The sequence below is a fragment of the Jaculus jaculus genome, chromosome 4, assembly GCF_020740685.1.
Source record: "Jaculus jaculus isolate mJacJac1 chromosome 4, mJacJac1.mat.Y.cur, whole genome shotgun sequence".
Taxonomy (NCBI): domain Eukaryota; kingdom Metazoa; phylum Chordata; class Mammalia; order Rodentia; family Dipodidae; genus Jaculus; species Jaculus jaculus.
In genome coordinates, this window is record NC_059105.1 from 43,989,333 (window position 1) to 44,009,267 (window position 19,935).

Consider the following 19,935-nt stretch of genomic DNA (forward strand, 5'->3'; position numbering starts at 1 on the left):
GGGGGTGTGAGCAGTGAGGGCGCAGGAGCATCAGGGGTGCAAGAGCATCACGGGTGTCCTTTGCCATTCTATAGGCTGCTCTGCACACAGGAGTCATAGCTTCTAAAGAGTACAGGTGATGTCACTGTCCTGCTTGAATTCCTCCAGTGAATGACTGGCCAGCACCCTCAGTGTAGCCCTCCCTCAGTCTGGTCTGGGTAGACAGTGTGGGGTAGGGGAGAAGAGCAAGGTCTCTGAAGGAGACCCTAGGCTCACTGGGCAGGTGCTGGAATGTGATCTTGAACACACTTCCTAAACTCTCATCACATTAGTTTCCTCCTTGTTAAAAGTCTGACATTAGGTCTTGCCTCAGAATTGTTGGATGCTTAAATGTGCTAATAAAGTTCAAATGCTGGAACGGTGCCTGCCACACCGGATGCTCTCAAGAGGGTTTGCTATTGTTAGTTTATTATAACTACTACTCTAGGGTACAAACCGGCACCTGCCTGTCTCTGAACTCAACTTCTACTTTCTCTCTCCTTCATGCTATTCCAGCTACATTACTTTGATGTATCTTGGAATTTGGTGAGCAGACTTTTTTTTTCATGCTCTTGAATGTGCGTGTGTGTGCGTGTGCGTGTGTTTGTGCGTATGCGTGTGTTTGTGTGTGTGTGTGTGTGTGTGCATTCATGTGTGTTTGGTCTTCAGGTATGCTGTCCACCTCTTTTGGAGACAGGGTGTCTCATTGCCTTGGAGCTTAACCACTGGGCTAAACTTGCTGGCCAGCAAACTCCAGAAACCCTTCTGTCTCTGTCTCCCAAGACCTGGGATTGCGCTGGCATTTTTGTGTGGGTACTGAGGGTCACTCAGGTCTTCAATGTGAGACAATAACCTTATCCATTGAGCTATTCCCTCACCCTGTTTTTCGTCACGTATTGAATCTATGTCTTGCATGTGTTAGGTAACACCCTATGTGGGTATTTGGAAGTTAAACCCAGGTCATTAGGCTTTGCAGACAATCACCTTAACCACCAAGCCATCTCTCCAGCCCCACTAAGTGTACTTTGTTATATAAATATGATTTATGAAAGTAGCCCCCAAACAGCATGATAAGGAAAATGATGAATTAACAGCAATTTGTACTTTTGAGTGACTAGAAATTTTTAGCTGTCAAATTCCATAAAGAATACCCAATTCCTTCAGATATTTTAGCATGAAATTGAATACAACCTATTTAAAGAACTTACTCTGTTTTGTGGTTTATTATTCATTGTAATTTTTGCAGTAGCCATATAAAATACACACACACACACACACCATGAGCCATTTTAAAAATCTGAAATATAATCAAAGAAATTAAATTCTGCCAGGCCTATAATCCCAGTTACTTGGAAGGTTGAGGCAGGAAGATCACACGTTCAAGGCCTGCTTGGGCTATACAATAAGTTCAAGGCTAGCCTGGAAATTGAAAATTCTTGCTATAAAGATTAAAAGCTTAAACTGATCTTGTCAAACAGCCTAATAAAAATTTCCATAGACTCTGTGAGGCTTCCTTGTTTTTCTCTGCTTCAAACAAGTTGGAGGTCTCTTTAAAAAAGCCTTTACTGCCAGGTGTGGTGGCACATGTACCTTTATTCCTAGCACTTGGGAGGCAGAGTTAGGAGGATCTTCGTGAGTTCGAGGCCACCTTGAGGCTACATAGTGAATTCTAGATCAGCCTGGGATAGTGTGAAACATTACTTCAAAAAAAAAAAAAAAAAAAAAAGTCTTGGGCAGTGTGTGGTGGCATACACCTTTAATCCCAGCACTCAGGAGGCAGAGGTAGAAGGATCACTGAGAGTTTGAGGCCACTCTGAGACTACATACTGAATTCCAGGCCAGCCTAGGCTACAGTGAGACCCTGTCTCTGAACAAAAAAAAGCCTTTATTAATTCCTAGGTGAGAATGCTATTTCTCTTTTGTATAATTTAAACAATGTAATACTAATGTTCGATTAATATCATGTAATAAAAAAAGGCATCAAGACATCTTTCATTCAATCAAATCTGGCATATCTGGGATTGTTCTAGGCACTTGGAATTTTCAGTGAGCACTATAGACAGAAATCTTTGACCTCTTTGTTGACATTCTAGAGAAGGCAGACATTCTAGGCACTTGGGATCATCAACAAACAGGGAAGACAGAAATCTTTGCTCTCTTGAAGTTGACATTCTAGAGAAAAGATAGACAGTATACCAGATGTATAAATAATTAGATATTATGCTAGATGACAGTAGTATCATTAAAGAGGAATTGAGCAGAGTAAGACAATCCAGGAATGCTGAAGGTGCTATTGCTACTTTTAATAGGGCTGTTAGAATGAGCTTCTTTAAAGAAGTGATGAATAAGCAAAAAAAAAAAGGAGTGGGGTGGAGAGATTAAGCCAAAGGCATGGCTGGATGGCTAGGGAATACTTCTAAACAGATGGAATTCTTAGAACAAAAATCCTGAGACAGTATCCTGACCACTCCTTTGAGGACATCAGGAGTGGAATGTGTCCATGTAGAATGAGGGTAATGAGGACAGGGGTGATGAAATCAGAGCTGTGGTTGGAAGGGATGTGGGTGGCCAGTCCTGAAGGACACTAAACACCTTCATTAGAAATGTGGCATTTTACTAAGAAAGGGAGAGGGAGCCACTGAACACAACAGAGACATGTTCCAGTGCATCAGCATTAGCTGTGTTTAAAATGAAGTCTTTGATAGGCAACCTCTGAACTCTTTCTTACTCTCTAGTATGCCTGATCACTGAAACTTATGAGAGGTATTTCATGAAGTGAGTCCAGGTGTTTCTTTTCACTGGTCTGTCAGTGATCTCCTCCCTTGTGACAGTGATGGCTAAATAGAACAGTTTAGGATTTATAATTTATAGCCAGCGTCCTCTTGCCTCTCTCTGCCTAGCATGTGTAAAGATGTAAATGTTTGGGCTCCCCAGGCACCTCCTGTGGTCCCCTCAATGCTCACATGCCCTCAAGTCCAGGGTGGGAAGTCTTGTCACTCACTCTTCTCAGCTTCTATTGCTTTTTCTGTCCGTGCTATGTCCATTTCCTTGCTTCCCATCTCTGGCACGATTTCTTAGCAAATCATTCTGGGATCTTTAAGAAAATAGTCATGCAACTGGCTCCAAAGTGATACTTGCCAGTGGGTGTCTGTAGGGGGCTGGGACCACCGCAATCTCTTGAGCTTGCATGGCGTACTCTTCTTTCCATCCGGGGAATTGGCCATCTAAGAAGACTGGGCTAAAAAGTAACTCTGAATTTGCCAATTTCTGAGGATGTTTGTTGATGGTTTCTCAAAACGTGTAGTAACAGTGGTTCTGTATGCGCTGCACTCACTGGTGGGGACTCACCCTCCCCCACAGTGGACTTCAGGTACCAGTCATTGTTAGAGTTTCTCTCTATATGGGCGTGGGACTCCAGTGACTTGCCTAGCACGTGCTGGTCAGTTGGCACTGTTTAGCCGTGTAGCCACCCACCCCCCATTGAAGGTATGCCCTTTGCCCAGGTTTAGGATGATGATTTATTTTTATTTTTATTCATTTATTAGAGATAGAAAGGGTATGCCAGGGCCTCCAGCAACTGCATCTGAACTCCAGACGTATGTGTCACCTTGTGCATCTGGCTTACATGGGTTCTGGGGAATCATGGGTCCTTTGGCTTTTTTTTTTTTTTTTTTTTTTTTTTTTGGTTTTTCAAGGTAGGGTCTCACTCTAGCTCAGGCTGACCTGGAATTGACTATGTAGTCTCAGGGTGGCCTCGAACTCACAGTGATCCTCCTACCTCTGCCTCCCGAGTGCTGGGATTATTAAAGGCGTGCGCCACCACGCCCGGCTTCCTTTGGCTTTGTAGGCAAGTGCTAACTGCTAAGCCATCTCTCCAGCCCTAGAATGATGATGATGATTCGAATTGTATCTTTGTTTTCCTCTCTAAATCTCAAATCCCAGCTGGGTATGTTTCCTGGATATAGCCAGAATGAAGTCTGCGCTCTGCAATGTACTGTTTTACAAAAAATATTAGTTTGTACTCAAAGATAACTGAAAGTCAATTTATACCATTTTTTTGGAGAAAATAAGCAGAGGAGATAGAATTACTTCAAAGCAAATTAAAATTTGTAAGCATTGTTTTATACTTATCTGACATAATCTGTCAAATGCATCCTTAACGATTCTCATCTGCTTTTGACTCTTATAGATAGATTGGTAGAACAGCAAAAGCCTTGAAGAGATTTGGTTTGTTTGATTTGTAGGATTGCGTAAAGTTTTCAGATATATAAATATAGATACAGAACCATCTCCGAATCTAAAAAGATTTAAATATGTATACTATATATCCTTTTACTATAATGAGTATGTTTGTAGGATATTTTCTATAAATCCCAAACTTACGTATAGGAAAAAGTTAATCTTTTAAAAGTAATATTCATAATCTATATGAAATATGAGGAAAGAAGGAAGAATTTGAAAAAAAATTAAGCTAGAGACTGAGGAGAAGGCTTACCAGTTAAAGATTGTAAAGCCTGTTGACCTAGGTTCAATTCCCCAGCCATCATGTAAATCCAGACAGGCATTCATTTGCAGCAGCAAGATGCACTGGCATGCATGTACACTTGTGGCACAAATACACATGTGCACACATTCACGCATACATAAATAAATAAAACTATCTTATATTCAGCTTGTGTGTCTTTTTGCAGGCAAAATTTAAAGAAATTACTTTTTAAAAAAAACTATTTATTTACTTGAGAGAGGGCTGGGTAGATAGGGAGACTGAATGGGTGTGTCAGGGCCTCTAGCCACTGCAAACGAACTCCAGAGGTGTGTTACTGTTGAAGTTGGCATTCTAGAGAAAAGATAGACAGTTTACCAGATGTGTAAATATTAGATATTATGCTAGGTGACAGTAGTATTATTAAAAAGGAGTTGAGCAGAGTAAGACAATCCAGGAATGCTGAAGGCGCTATTGTCACTTTATTGTCTGGCTTTATGTAGATATTGGGAAATAGACCCTGGGTCCTTTGGCTTTGCAAGCAAGGACCTTAACCACTAAGCAATCTCTCCAGCCCAAGAAATGACTCTCAATTGCACTGTAAGTTAATATAATTGACCTAAATTTTTCAAAGAAAAATGGGATCCAGGCAACAGCGGTAACTGTTGTCACAGAATTCAGCTTGTTTATTGCTTCTGATGATTATTCATGAAACAAAAATCATGGATCTTCAAAGAGAAAAATACAGGCAATGAATGGATGGTGGTTTGAATATAAATGTATGTCCCCCATAGATTCAGGTGTTTCTGACTAAGATTAAACTTCCTGCTTTAGTCTCCAGCAGGCAGAGCTCTGCTGGAGGAGGAATGTCACTGGGGATGGATCTTCTGTCCAGCTCTACTGGGTGTGTGGAGAGCCGGTTTGAGCTCTGGCTGTCTGTGCTTGCTAATGTTGGCTTTTCCCTCTCTGCTCTGGTTGTATGAGATGATCCAGCTTCTTCCGCCATGACAAAGCTTCCCCTGGAATTGCAAAGCCTGAAATAAACCTTTTCTTTCCATGAGCTGCTTCTGGCCAGATGTCTGTCCCAGCAACAGGAAAGTCACTGCAACAAATGGGAAAACTTAATGACTGATTTAGACTTGTAGCTCTCTAGAAGGGTATTCCCAGAGACCTCTCCCAAAGAGGATTTTAACAGATCCAAGAGCATAATGGTCATGGTCACAGGGCGCACATGTCATCTTCCTGTGCCTGCCATGACTAGAGTGTGCACACCTCTGTTTTAGTGTTTTGTGTCGCATCTATGTGTTAGGCTTCTCCAGTTACACTGTCACTTCCTAGCACAGGATGTGGGTTTTCTTAATGTCAGAGCAGGCAGTCAACAAATGATCGTTGAATGAATGAACAAGCTGACAGATAAGGATGACAGCCAAAGAGATACGCTATGCTGTGATTATTCAGTTGCCTTGGAAATAATCATGATGTGAAATTTAAAAAATATATTTTTTATTTTTATTTTTTTCATTTAAGCAAGGGAAATAGGGAGAGCGAGAGGTTGAGGATGGGCGTGCCAGGGCTTCCAGCCACTGCAAACAAACTCCAGATATATGTGCCACCTTGTGCATCTGGCTTACGTGGGTACTAGGGAATTGAACTGAGGTCCTTTGGCTTTGCAGGCAAGCACCTTAACCACTAAGCCATCTCCCCATCCCATGATGTGAATGGTATTTATATCAGAATCACCTGGTTTGAGTGTTTGGTCAAATTCAGATTCCTGGGCTCAGATTCAAACTGTTTTACCTAAAGGAAAATGTGTCCATTTCTCATGTAATTCGCAAGTTCTAAGAAAATTCTAGGAGCCTCTTAATAGTATTGGTGTGATTCATGTGTGTGTGGGGGTGGGTGTGCTTAAATCTCTACTCCTTCATGTCTTATATTCAACCCTGCATTTCTTTCCTGGAGAAGCAGGAATAAGCACTTCCATAATAAAGACTAGTGTAACTGAAAACAGACACTTTCATTGTGGTAGGAAAGCAGCTAGGAATGAACTGGGAAAGGGGCAAGGAAGAAAATGGTAAAAGAACAAAGATGAAATCACAGAAGCTGACACATTTCTGGCTTGAGTGGAATGCACCTGTGGGGGAGAGTGCAAAGATTAAGGTGAGGGAAGGTGAGGGGGCAAGGAAGAAAATGGTTAAAGAGCAAAGACGAAATCACAGAAGCTGACACATTTCTGGCTTGAGTGGAATGCCCCTCTGGGGGACAGTGCAAAGATTAAGGTGAGGGAAGGTGAGGGGGCAAGGAAGAAAATGGTTAAAGAGCAAAGACGAAATCACAGAAGCTGACACATTTCTGGCTTGAGTGGAATGCCCCTCTGGGGGAGAGTGCAAAGATTAAGGTGAGAAGGTGACCGAAGGGGGGAATTGGGTCAAATCATCATCATAAAAGAGCGGGGGAACTGTGGGCAGGCATTAAGATAACCAGAAGATAGGAATATAGAAAAGATGGTAGAAAAGCCAAGGGAGATTATGTCTAATGCCCTCCATCATTTCAGTACTATAGGGTGCATGGTACCCTACTCTAAGTTTGAAGGTAATTATGGAGGGGACAGAAAGACAATGGGACAGGTTTGAAGCTCTTAAGAGAAATGGGGAAGGCAAGTGGCCAAGTATACATGGAACAACTTATGACTAGGTTTTGAAGAACATTTTTTTGTTTGCTTTTTTGAGGTAGGGTCTCACTCTAGCCCAGGCTGACCTGGAATTCACTATGTAGTCTCAGGGTGGCTTCGAAATCACAGTGATCCACCTATCTCTACCACCTAAGTACTGGGAGTAAAGATGTATGCCACCATGCCCGGATGGTATTATTATTATTTTTTCAATTTTTTTTTTCTTTGGTGTGTGTGTTTGGAAGTTTGATTATAATATGGCTAGGAGAGGTTCTTTCTGTGTTTTGTCTGGCTGGGGTTCTAAAGGCTTCCTGTATCTGCACTGGCACCTCTTTCCCAATTTGGGGGAAATTTTCTTCTATGATTTTGTTGAAGACGCCTACTATGCCTTTGGAGTGGAATTCTTCTCCTTCTACTATGCCCTGAATTCTTATATTGGATCTTTTCATAGTGTCCCGAATATCTTGAAATTCCCACTCATACTTTTCTATAAGTTTGTCTTTCTCTTTGTTGGACTGTATTAGGTCTGCCACCTGGTCTTCTAGCTTAGATATTCTGTCCTCTCCCTCATCCTTCCTACTGGTGAGATTTTCTACAGAGTTTTTTATTTCATTAACTGTGTTTTTCATTACTAGTAATTCTGACTGGTTTTCCTTTATTATTTCTATTTCCTTATTTATGTCTTGCATCGCCTTCTTTATTTCATTAAATTGGTGTCCTGCATCTTCTTTGATTCCTTTGATTTCCTCTTTGATTCTTTTGATTTGTTCTTGGACCTCTTTGAACATATTTATAATCATTCTTTTGAACTCTTTCTTAGGCATTTCCTCTAACTCGTTCTCACTAGAGGACATTTCTGATGCATTAATACTTTTTGGTGGATTTATATCGTCTTGCTTTTTAGTGTTTCTTGTGTTATAATGTATATATTTTTGCATCTTGGATTAAGTTAATGCTTGGATTTTCTAGCTAGCTGGGTATTCTTAGCTGTATCAATTGATCTGATGTTATATATTTTCACGGTAGGAGCTTAAGGTGTTAGGTGTGGCTCTTAAGAATCTCAGAGTATCTACAAAGAAGTTCCTAGGGGTTGAGTTTCCCTGCTATGGGAGTACCAAGCAGGCTGAGTGGAATAAAATACAGGTAGATTCTAAAATTTAACTAAACACTGTACACATTCAATCAAAAACAGCCCCGAGTATGTATGCAAGAGTAGTTATTATAACGACCAGACCCTCTATCAACAAAGAGGTTAAGATTTCTGGTCTGTTGAGGGATCCAAGTCAGCTTGTGACCAAGTGAGACCCTTCCCTTGTGCAATCCCAGTTACCTTGGATGATTTTGGTCTCAGTCAAATTGCTACCTGGGTCATCGGGCTGCTGTTCTGATTTCTGGAGCTGGGCACTGGCTTTTCCTGTGGGGCAAACTGAGCCTGGCAAGTGTGGCCCTGCAGATCAGCACCCCTGCTGCTGGAACTGCTGCTGCTAAAGCTGCCGCTGCTGGGTCTGTAGCCGCTGCTGCTGCAGTTGCTGCTGCTGGACCCACTGCTGCTGCTGCCTCTGCTGCTGCTGTAGCTGCCTCTGCTGGAGCCACCACTGCTGCTGAAGCTGCTGCTGCTGTGTCCACTGCCACTGCTGCCACTGAAGCTGCTGCTGTGGGATCTGCCACTGCTGCCGCTCCTGGGTCTGCTGCTGCTGGGTCTGCCGCTGCTGCCCCTCCTGGGTCTGCTACTGCTGGGGCCGCTGTTACCGGTGCCAGAGCCACTGATGTTGCTGCGGAACTCTGCTCCTGCTTGGGTCCCACTGTCGGCTCAAGTTGGCGTGGCCAGGTCCGGGACCACTGCTCTGTTCGCAGGAGCTGGGCTCAGGCGGTGGGGGAGGGGAGGGAGCCGCAGCTGCTCTGGTTCCACGTGTTCTTCTACCTCGCGGTCTGCTCCTCCATTGCTCACTGCTGCTCTCCCCTCACGTTTCCTGAGTTGTGGAGAGTGCGGTGTGAGGGGAAGCTCGCGCACCTGGCTTTTCCTATGGCTGGAGCTGAGTCTGGCGGCTTTCTGTTGCGCTGCCTCGGTTGGTGGAGCTGCTGGGGCCGCTTTTGCCAGCCTGTGTGGGCTCTGGATGCTCTGGATCTTTCCTACTTCTCCACTGCCGCTTCAGTTTCCTACACACCTCACTTTTTAGTAAAAGTGTGTATTTTGCTGAGTTTTTTTTGTTCCCCCCCCCCCAGGCTGCTTTGGCATGGTACCTATGCCACCATCTTAACCGGAAGCCCCATTATTATTTTTTTAATGATCTGTCAGAGCCTTTACTTAGCCATAGGACAAAATAAGCTTATAGTTTCTTCTGTTACTTTTGTATACGATTTGAAATTCTTTACTTCACATTTTATGCTCAGTTTTTATTCTTCTTTTGGGGTGGAAAACTAAAGCGCCTAATGTAGGTGAGGGTTTATGTGAGTCGAAGAAGAACTCAAACAATCCAGAATAAGGTATTTTTGTCTTAAAAAATCTATGAGAAAAACATCTGAGCAGAAAATGCTAAGCATTTTCAGGTTAGACTGGAATTAATTACAAGTTAAAGTAAGGGTTATCCCCTTGAAAGGAAAGAGTTGTAATCTGAAGGACCAGTTCAGACTGTCTCCATGGAACAAAGCAAAGAACAAGCTTACAAGCTTTTTGGGCATCCTTTAGCCTGATGTGTCCCTGGCTGTCCAGGGCTCTGCTGATTAATGGCACCAGGACTGATGGTAATGGTGCAGGCTGTGGGGGTCACAGCAAAATAATTTGAACTTGTTCCTAAACTGATTTAATTCTTGAGGCTTTCCATTTGCACTTGAGTGGCTCAATAGCAGGATATTTGCATTTGTCAGGAATAATAAATTGGTTGATTCTAGTTGATCAACTAAAACGAATTGTTTTTAAAAACACCAGACTGAATGATAGTTAAATCTACACATACTGGCTAAAAAAATACATAAAGTTAAAAGCAATAATAGATTGGGCTGGGCATGTTTTCAGAGGCAGTGGTTGTCTGTCATGCATAAGGCCTGAGTTTAATGATTACCAGCACTGCAAAATACGAAATATTAGAAATATGATTTCATCAAAGAAAAAAAAGTCAGTCCAGGATAACAACATTACTGCCCAGCATGGGCAACTCCTATTTGACAGTCACTGCACTTAGTAAGGAACACCCCAGAAGCTCTCCTCTCTACGAAGGGAAAACTATGATGTCTTGCTGTGAATTTTTTATTTTTTTAGTTCTTCTCTCTCCTGATCTGTGGGATGTTTGTGTTCTTTGTGAACCTGCACACGCATTGATGTGCATTGCAGGCACTTGTTCTTAAGAGTTCAGCCTTTGTATCTTTATAATAAATTTACCCAAATGGAATTTTTATATTATTTCTTACCATTTAGAGTATACTAATTTTATAAAATAATGGGTTTCATTTTGGTATTTTCATACATGCATATGTGTATTTTGATCATGTTTACCCCCTTATCTTTTCATATTTCTCCTCACTTTCCCCGTTTTCCTCATCCACATTCCTAATAGTCTGTGTTTTTATGTCTCTCCCCCTCTAAATTCCACATGTGAGAGAAAACAGTCACACTTTTCTTTGAGTCTGGTTATTTAGCTAAACATGATAGTCTCCAGTTCTATCTCTCTCTGCCTCTCTCTCTCTCTTTCTTTGCTAACAACATAATCTCATTCTTCTTTATGGCTGAATAAGCCCCATTGTGTATATACCACATTTTCTTTATTTCTTTGTGGATGAGCACTCAGTCTGATTCCGCAGCTTGGCTACTGTGCACAGTGCATGTGTGCGGGTGTATTCTGGCAAGCTGGATTTGCTTCTGCTGGGTATATGTCTAGGAACGCTAGAGCTGGATCATGTAATAGTTCTATTCTTAGCATGTGGAAGAGCCTGTGTACTGATTTCCCTGGAGGATGGAGTTAATTTAACTTCCTATCATCCTCACCAGCATTTGTTGATTGATGATAGCCATTCTATTCTGACAGGTGAGTTAGAATCTCAGTGCAGTTCTAATTTGCATTTCCCTGATGGATAAAGGTGTTGAACATTTTTACATGTTTATTGGCCACCTTAATAACTGGGTTTTCTATATAGCCTATGAATCAGCCAGGAGAATTAAAGTCACAGATACCTGGTTTCTCCTCATCCACTTGAACTGGCAGGTGACTCTTCCTTCAGGCCTGTTTCCTGGTGAAGGGCCTGGGAAAGAAGAATGGATGTGCCCCTTGTTCCCCTGTTTCCAGCTTGTGAGACCAAGCAACCTCATATTTCTACTCCAGGGTGAAAATGACTGGGAAAGAGAGCAACGTTGGTAAGCCTCTTGGGACAGGAGATGCTGACACTGGGTCTCTGCCCCAGATGCCTTCTAGGGACATATAAAGGGTTTGGAAAGCCTCAGGGACCGTCTTGTCCTGAGGGACCAACACCTTACAGTGACTCTCCTCGTCTCATTGTCACCTTGATGTTGCCTTTCCGCTCCTGGCCCAACTGGGGCACTGCCCTGGAGTTAGAGAAATGGAGTTTTGGATTTGTACATTCAAGAGTGTTCTAGCTGCTTCTCAGAGCAGAGCCTGAAAGAAGGAAAACTGATCCTTGGAATCATTTAAACCAAGGGTGAACCTGCTGCTTCTGCGGTACTGCTCTGATGTTTCTGTGACTATAGCTTCTGTTGACAGTCACTTATTGGTATTTTTATTGAGCAGCAGAACAAAACAAACCACCCAGTAATATGCGAATAATTAGTACTTCATGGGCAAAGAACAGGCAGCACATGACTGAAGAGCAAGCAACTTTAAAAAAAAATTGTTTATTTTTATTTATTTATTTGAGAGAGACAGACAGGGAAAGAGGCATAGAGAGAGAGAGAAAGAGAGAGAGAGAGAGAGAGAGAGAGAGAAAGAGAGAGAGAGAATGGGCATACCAGGGCCTCTAGCCACTACAAACACCACCATGTGCATCTAGCTTACATGGGAACTGGGGAATCGAGTCTCGAACTGAGGTTCTTAGACTTCACAGGCAAGTGCTTAAGGGCTAACCCATCTCTCTAGACTGTGAAACTTTTGATTCTAAATAATTCTTTCAACAGTTGTTGAAGGAAGGGGGTTAGGTGTAGGGGTATAACCTGTTGACATGCAACTGATCCAGAATACACACACACACACACACACACACACACACACACACACACACACACATTCTCTCTCTCTCTCTCTCTCTCTCTCTCTCTCTCTCGGCTCACAGATATAATCACAGTAAGCCCATCTGTTGTTCTCAGCAGTTCTGTGGGCATGCTGGGGGCAATTTGTGACATGTAGCATGAGTTGCCTGCGATGTGGTCAGCATATTTCACTCACTCACACATTGTTCTACGTTAGCAGGGCATCCAGGTCCCCGAGGAGGTAAAGCTGAGCAGAGCTTACGATCAGCCAGCATCTCTAAACATTCCTTGCCAATGTCAGTTTTCTGTGCTGTGCAGGGCAGAGGTGCACCAAGACAGAGGAACCTGGTCACATTCTTTAAGCAGCTGCTTACATGGTTGTAAGATTAACTTCAGGGCGAGTTACAAGTCAGGAGCTTAGCAGAGAAGCATCTCACAGCTGTATTCTCAGAACTTATTTGTAAGGTCCATTATAAATATTCCCCAGTTCTTTTCCATGGTTCATTTCCATATTTTATTATTACAATTCATCCCCACAGTTAATTCTTATAGTTCATTCTCATACTCCATATCCACTTTTCTAACATTGTACGTCAGAGGGTGGACTTAGTGTGGTGTAACTGGCTGTTTAGGGTCGAAAAAGTACCAGAAGTACAGTGATACAACGTCAACGAATGCGACTTTCTTATGGGCACCTCTGGTCAGGGTGTGGCCAGGGCTTGCTCTGTCAAGCCAGATTGGTGTTGCCTCTTCTTTCCTGAGGCCTCACGACCAATGGATGCAGCAGTGTCTTTGTTTTTGTTTTTAGGAAAATCTCCACGTGCATTGCTACTCCTGGTTGTTGCTGGTCTTTTGAGACAGGCCTGTTCTCTGGGTCACTCTCATTTTTCTCCTTCCACACCAAAGCTAAAACACTTCCTGGTTCCTTCTCTTACCTTGGGTCGAGCCCTGCTGCTTTTGGCCTTTGTAGTCAACTGTCCTGGAAGATGGCTGGAGTCTCCTGAGCGCTGTTGTGGCAAAGCTATTCTGCTTCTTAACTAGGTTTCCTTGCATCCTGTCTCTTGTTCATCTCATCAGGAGTTCCATTACCTCCCAGCATTCTTCTTCTGATAAAAATTTCACAGATGGGAACTTACCCTGAACTCTTCTACTCAGCTCATTGCTGGACTCCTTCCTTTTGCAGTATTATCTTTTGGCAACATCCACCATCCTGGCTAAGCCTAGAGACACCCTCTTCTTTCCCATCTGCCATCCTACCTCCATTTTCCCAATAAATACAAACGCAGAGACTCATGGTAAAAGTGGTTAGGAAACAGTCATTAAGAAAGATGTTCATTAAATTTTTTTTTCTTTTATCAGTTCTTTACTTATTTTAGAACTTGATCACTGAGTTAAAGATAGGTTATAATTAAGCTTAAAGTGTTTCTTTGCTTTTTCCAGATGAGAATTCTCCAGCCAACTTCTGGGATTCTAAAAATAGAGGTGTGACTGGAACACAAAAAGGACAAATCGTTTGGCGGATTGAACCTGGGCCCTACTTCATGGAACGTAAGTAACTGGTGTGAAAATAAGCTCAGGATTGAGTACTGCATTAATGCGTGGAAATCTATAGAACCTTTTCTGAAAGGTATATTAAAAGGTTTTGGTTCTCATTTACATACATGTTACATACTGCAAAATGGTTGCATTAGAAAATACTCATTAGAGGATCTTCACATATTTTGAAAACAGGTCTTATGCACAAACATATACATATAAATATATCTATATGCAATAATGTATATTTATATATAGGTTATGGATGTATGACATCTAAATTATGTGCAATTATTTTAAGACTAATTTTTAAAAATTTATTTATTTATTTATTTATTAGAGAGAGAGAAAGGGAGAGAATGGGTGTGCTGGGGCCTCTAACCACTGCAAATGAACTCCAGATGCATGTGCCCCCTTGCGCATCTGGCTAACTTGGGTCCTGAAGAATAGAACTGGGATCCTTTGGCTTTGTAGGAAAATGCCTTATCTGCTAAGCCATCTCTTTGGCCCAACTCTGTATATTTTATATGACCTTTTATGTACATATGTAATTAATATTTTATGCATGTGTACGTGTGTGTGCATATGTGTGAACATGTGTACTGAGTTATGAGATATGCATGCATGTGCGTGTGTGCATATGGAATCCAGAGGACAACCTTAGGTGTTATTCCTCAGGTGCCATCCACCTCTCTCTCTCTTTCTTTCTTTTTCTTGAGACAGTGTCTCTCATTAGCCTGAGCATTTTAACCTGGGGACTACGGTTTGAACTCAGGTTTTCATGTTTGTGAGGCAAGTATTATACCCACTGAACCATCTTCTCAGCCCTTGAAATTAATATTTAACTTTTAGGAAGTAATATACTTTAGCAGCTAGATTAATTTTAGGAAGCAGAAAAGATAATTCCAGTCAGGCATGGTGGCACATGCTTTTAATTCCAGCCCTCAGGAAGCCAGGGTAGGAGGATGGCTGTGAGTTTGAGGCCACCCTGAGACTACAGAGTGAATTCCAGATCAGCCTGGGTTAGACTGAGAGACTACCTTGAAAAAAAATAATAATTCCAGAATAAGGCTAATTTAAGAATGTTAATTGCCCTGGAATACCTCATTTTTCCGAGCAGCAGAACACCCATTGCATTTGGATCAACAGAGTGTCATTAGGAGCATATGGCCATCAATGTCAACTGCTAGGAATCAGAAATGGCCTGCAGATAAATCCGCTATTACCCAGTTCATCTGCTGCTTTGTTTTTGTAAACATAGATGCTTATGTGGCAAATAGTTCCCAGAGATATGTATTCATGTTTATTTTGGATGAAGTAGAAGTTTGGATCAAGTTTGTATTTACCCCCTGCATTGAGGAGGGTGTAATACACACTCATACATTCTTATGGGATTGGAAGAAGGTGGGTGAACGCGTGACGTTCAACTTGGTTCAGTTTAATTTCAACATCTGCAGAAGTTCTCTTCTTTTAACGTAGTAAAACATGGGCTTCAAAAATCTTGTCTGGGGCTCGTGAAATGGCTCGGTAGTTAAAGACACTTGTTTAGAACCCTATCTGCCAGCATTTGATTCCCCAGTACCCACTTAAGCCAGATGTACAAAATGGCATATGTGTCTGGAGTTCATTTGCAGTGGCAGGAGACCCCTGGAGCACCCATTCTCTCTTCTCTCTCTCTCAAATAAAAAAATATATATATAAATTTCAAAAATTCAGGAGCTAGAGAGAGACTCAGCAGTTAAGGAGCTTGCTTGCAAAGCCTAACATCCCAGATTTGATTCATCAGTACCCATGTAATGCCAGATACACAAAGTGGCATGTACACCAACATTAAAGATATCAAATAATGTGTTCTACGATCCTGCCTGGTAGGTCTGCATTCCAGAGCTTTCTGTAATCCTGCTTTTGCCCTGAAAGGTACATTGTCTTTTTGTAGTCCAATGCTCTGGCTCGTTACATCTTCAATGAAATGTACTGTGTGTTTGTGTGTTTGAGGTGTGGTCTCACTCTAGCCCAGGCTGACCTGGAACTTACTCTGTAACCCCAGGCTAGTCTAAAGCTCAGGTGATCCTCCTACCTCGGCCTCCTGAGTGCTGGGATTAAAGGGGTACCACACCACGCTGGGCCTTGAAAGGGAAAATGCTCATGATATACCAGGAGGCAGAAATGAGGAGTGGCAGTGGAGAGGGGTGGAGGCATAATACCAGCTCATAGCATCACATATCGGGAGACGTGTGGGCAAGGGCTGTTTCTGGAAGGTAGGGTGATGAGTGAATTGTGTTTATTGTCTGTTTCTACTTTGCAACATTTCCCCAAGTGGAAATGAATGGTAAATAAAAGAATGTGGGGAACGTGCAGAATAAAATAGCTGGTTTTACTTTAAGGTGATTCGATTCACTCTTTGAAAGGACCTTAGTGTTTAAGAGGATGAACAGGTGAAAAATATGGCAGGCTGGATGTCAGGAAAGGTGACCCCCATCCTGTTAGTTCTAAAATGCTGAAGACTGCGAGTCCTGCTTTCTGTTGGTGGAGGAGCAGATCTCCACTGCAGGGCCAGGTGAACATCTGTGAAGGAGCCTGGATCACACACTGCTCTAATTTGGAATGCTCTGTGTGAAGGGAAGAGACATGTGCAGAGTGTCCTGCTTGCTTTGATGCATTTTCTTTCTTTTTTTTTTAATTTTATTTATTTATTTATTTGAGAGCGACAGACACAGAGAGAAAGACAGATAGAGGGAGAGAGAGAGAATGGGCGCGCCAGGGCCTCCAGCCTCTGCAAACGAACTCCAGACGCGTGCACCCCCTTGTGCATCTGGCTAACGTGGGACCTGGGGAACTGAGCCTCGAACCGGGGTCCTTAGGCTTCACAGGCAAGCGCTTAACCGCTAAGCCATCTCTCCAGCCCTGATGCATTTTCTTTCTCCCACCAAAGTGTTTGGGGTTGAGAATGTGCAGGCTGACTAGGCTGTACTAGCAGTCACTATAGCATGTATGCATTTATGATGTAGGACCTATACTCAGCACTTGTCTTGTAGAGCTTTCTCTGCATCTCATTCTGCCACGTAGTAGAAATCTACTTGATACTGAAACTGGATTTAGGAAGTGAGACAAAGAATAGATCTCTTTTCCATTTTCTGCTGTAACTTAGCATTCACATACCTAAATTTTCATGCATATACTTGATAACATTGCATTGCTGGATTGTAAAACTGGAAATATTCAGTAATGCTTTTTTTTAAGGACCAAGAAAAGCAGTCCAAGTTCAAGTCAAGGAAAATGAATAGGGATCTCAAGCAGAAAGATTCTTCTTTTGAATTTATATATCTTCATAGATCAGAATGAGGCCATTCCCAATATACATCCCTATACTTGTAGTATAAAAACAAAAATAAAGGTGGCATTTCTCTCAGTGATTAGAAGTAAAGTGCAAGTTTTTTAGATGCTCTTTTTATCAACTTTAAAAACTAACTCATTTTTATTTTTATTTATTAATTTATTTGTCAGAGAAAGTGGGGGGAGAGAGAGAAAGAGGGAAAGAGAGAATGGGCTCCTCAGGGCCTCTAGCCACTGCAAACATACTCCAGATGCTTGTGCTTCCTTGTGCATCTGGCTAACGTGGGTCCTGGGGACTCAAACCTGGCAAACGCCTTAACCACTAAGCCATCCCTCCAGCCCCAAACTAACTCTTTATTACAACTATGGAAGAACACTCATCATTGTAATGAAAATAAGAAAACAGTAGAATAATGCTTACAGAGTGGTCTTTTTATTAATCTACAAATGGATATATATTTTCAACCCATGTATTTTTTTTATTAGTTATATACATACTTAGTGTGTAACCAGCCATATTGGTACAATCATTAGCCTCCTCCCTGTCCTCCCCTCTCCGAAGTGACCCTCCTAGTTGGGGAATGTGGGTCATGTTTTGTGGCGGTAGCCACCAGTTATGGGGAAGAGGAAATGCCTCTGTGCATAATGTCCCAACTGTGGCTCTAACAGCCTTTCTACTCCCTCACCCGCCAATTTCCTTGAGCCACATTGGGCTCATTTTAGGTCTTCTTCAGTGATGAGGTCTTGGGAGCCCCTGTGTCTCTGGATATCTGATTTGATAGGAGTTGAGTGTTGTCTGTGTCTATCTCCTTCACCCTTGTGCTGATACCAGGTTCACCAATAAAGCAGTACTTTTGCTCATTTCCCCAATTACTCTTCATTTTAGCTGGGGCCCTGGTGAGGTACGATGGGCTGATCCTCTACTCAGGTTCTGCATCCATCTGAAAAAGAGAAGCAGATGCTCCAATGGAGAGTGAAGTCAGCACTGGATAAATAGGATAGTTATTATTTTAGAGAGAATTTAATAGGTGTAGGCCCTCTTGTAGCCCAATATTGGTGGGAGCTTAATATTGGAGAGCAAACTCGTTTTTTAGATATGGTTCTGACTTGTTTCCCAGTTCCAGCTATGGGTTCCGTTCCACTGAGCAGATCTGTCAAGCCAATTCAGGAGCAGATCCTCCCCCCCCCCCCCGATGGATGTGTGTGTGCCACTGCTGCACTTGGGTGAGCATCACATCATTTCTGAGTGCAGTATCTGGTGAGAGCAGTCTTAAAAAGGCTTCATGGCATAATGAAATTTTGCTAAACTCTGTTGGCCTAATGATGTGGAACCTTAGATAACAGATACGATATTTAGACAGCTTCTAAGATTCTGCATGTCACTAACTCCTGACCTTGAAGCTTGTGTTGTTTTACATTTTTTTTGCTTCCATCTTCTGAAAGAAAACTTGTTTATCACTACCTCATTACAAGTCCAAATAACATAAAATTCATCTATCCAAGTTCTTGGGCAAGGCTGAATTTAATCACTGCCTAGGGTATTTCTGAATGTAAGATGGCTTCAGATTCTTGGGGATGGAGGACAACTCAAATCAGTGAAGTGCTCACTTTATGTATGGATACCTGAGATTCATCCCCAGTGCTATTGTAAAAACCAGGGTTACAGGTGTGTTTCTGTACTCCCAGAGCTGGAGAGTCAGAGACAGATGGATACTTGGGACTCCCTGGCCAACGCATGTAGCCTACTTGGTGAACTCCAGGGCAACGAGAGACCCTGTTTCAATGGAGGTGGACAGCTCCTGAGGGATTACACCCAAGATTATCCCCTGTTTTCTATACATGCATAAACACCACATACATGTGCACATGCATAGACATGAATAAGCACATGTACACACACACACACACACACACACACACACACACACACACACACACACATGCACGCACGGCTTCAGTTTGTTGTTTGGATAAACCCTTACATGAGTTAGGCAACCCAGGTTTAAATTATTAGATGGCTTACATGAATGGAATGAAGGAAAAAGAGGTTTAATTTGGGGCAGATGACCTTAGTAGGTATGGTATCATGCATATTGATTTGAGGTAGGACTGTCATCTACTCCTCAGTGGCACTTTGCCTTCAATAGTTGTCCACAGTATCTTAATGGGTCAGTGGTTTTAAAATTCAAGAAGTTTCAATAGTTGTGCTCAAAAAAACCAGTTGCCTTGGCATACCAAAATGTTTTATTTCTTCATTATAGTCTCTCGTAAACTATGATTATCCCTTTATTCATTCATATGAATTTTTGCCTCTTCTTTCTTCCTTCTATGCATCTATTCATTTTCTATATCCCTTAGGAAATATTTGTTGATTGCTAACTTTGTTAGAGGTACTGCTTTAGGTAGTCACTCAATACTGGATCGGGGAGGGAGGCTAGAGAGTATAAACTTCATTCTGCATAGTTATTGCATTGCACTACAATTGTTCAGGCTGATGACACAATAGTAATATTTCTAATAATTATGCAGTTCTTTACATATTTCCGTGTCTCAGCTTTGTGAGGTTGACATAGGATTATGAAGCTGTATTAGCTATGCAAGTAGCATTTATAAGAGTTGGGGGCTGGAGAGATGACTTTGTGGTTAAGGCGTTTGCCTGTGAGGCCTAAGAACCCAAGTTCGACTCCCCAGAACCCACATAAGCCA

The 19,935-nt window shown here is 42.2% G+C and overlaps 1 protein-coding gene across 4 annotated transcripts in view; it reads left to right on the forward strand.

Moving 5' to 3' along the window:
- The window catches only part of Hecw2 (HECT, C2 and WW domain containing E3 ubiquitin protein ligase 2), a 397,209-nt gene that overhangs the window by 222,566 nt on the left and 154,708 nt on the right, over positions 1 to 19,935 (forward strand). For all 4 annotated transcript variants that reach the window (XM_045146802.1, XM_045146800.1, XM_045146801.1 and 1 more), the window contains one exon: positions 13,801 to 13,908. In XM_045146802.1, coding sequence (XP_045002737.1) covers positions 13,801 to 13,908 — 108 coding nt within the window. The remainder of the gene's footprint in view (positions 1 to 13,800; positions 13,909 to 19,935) is intronic.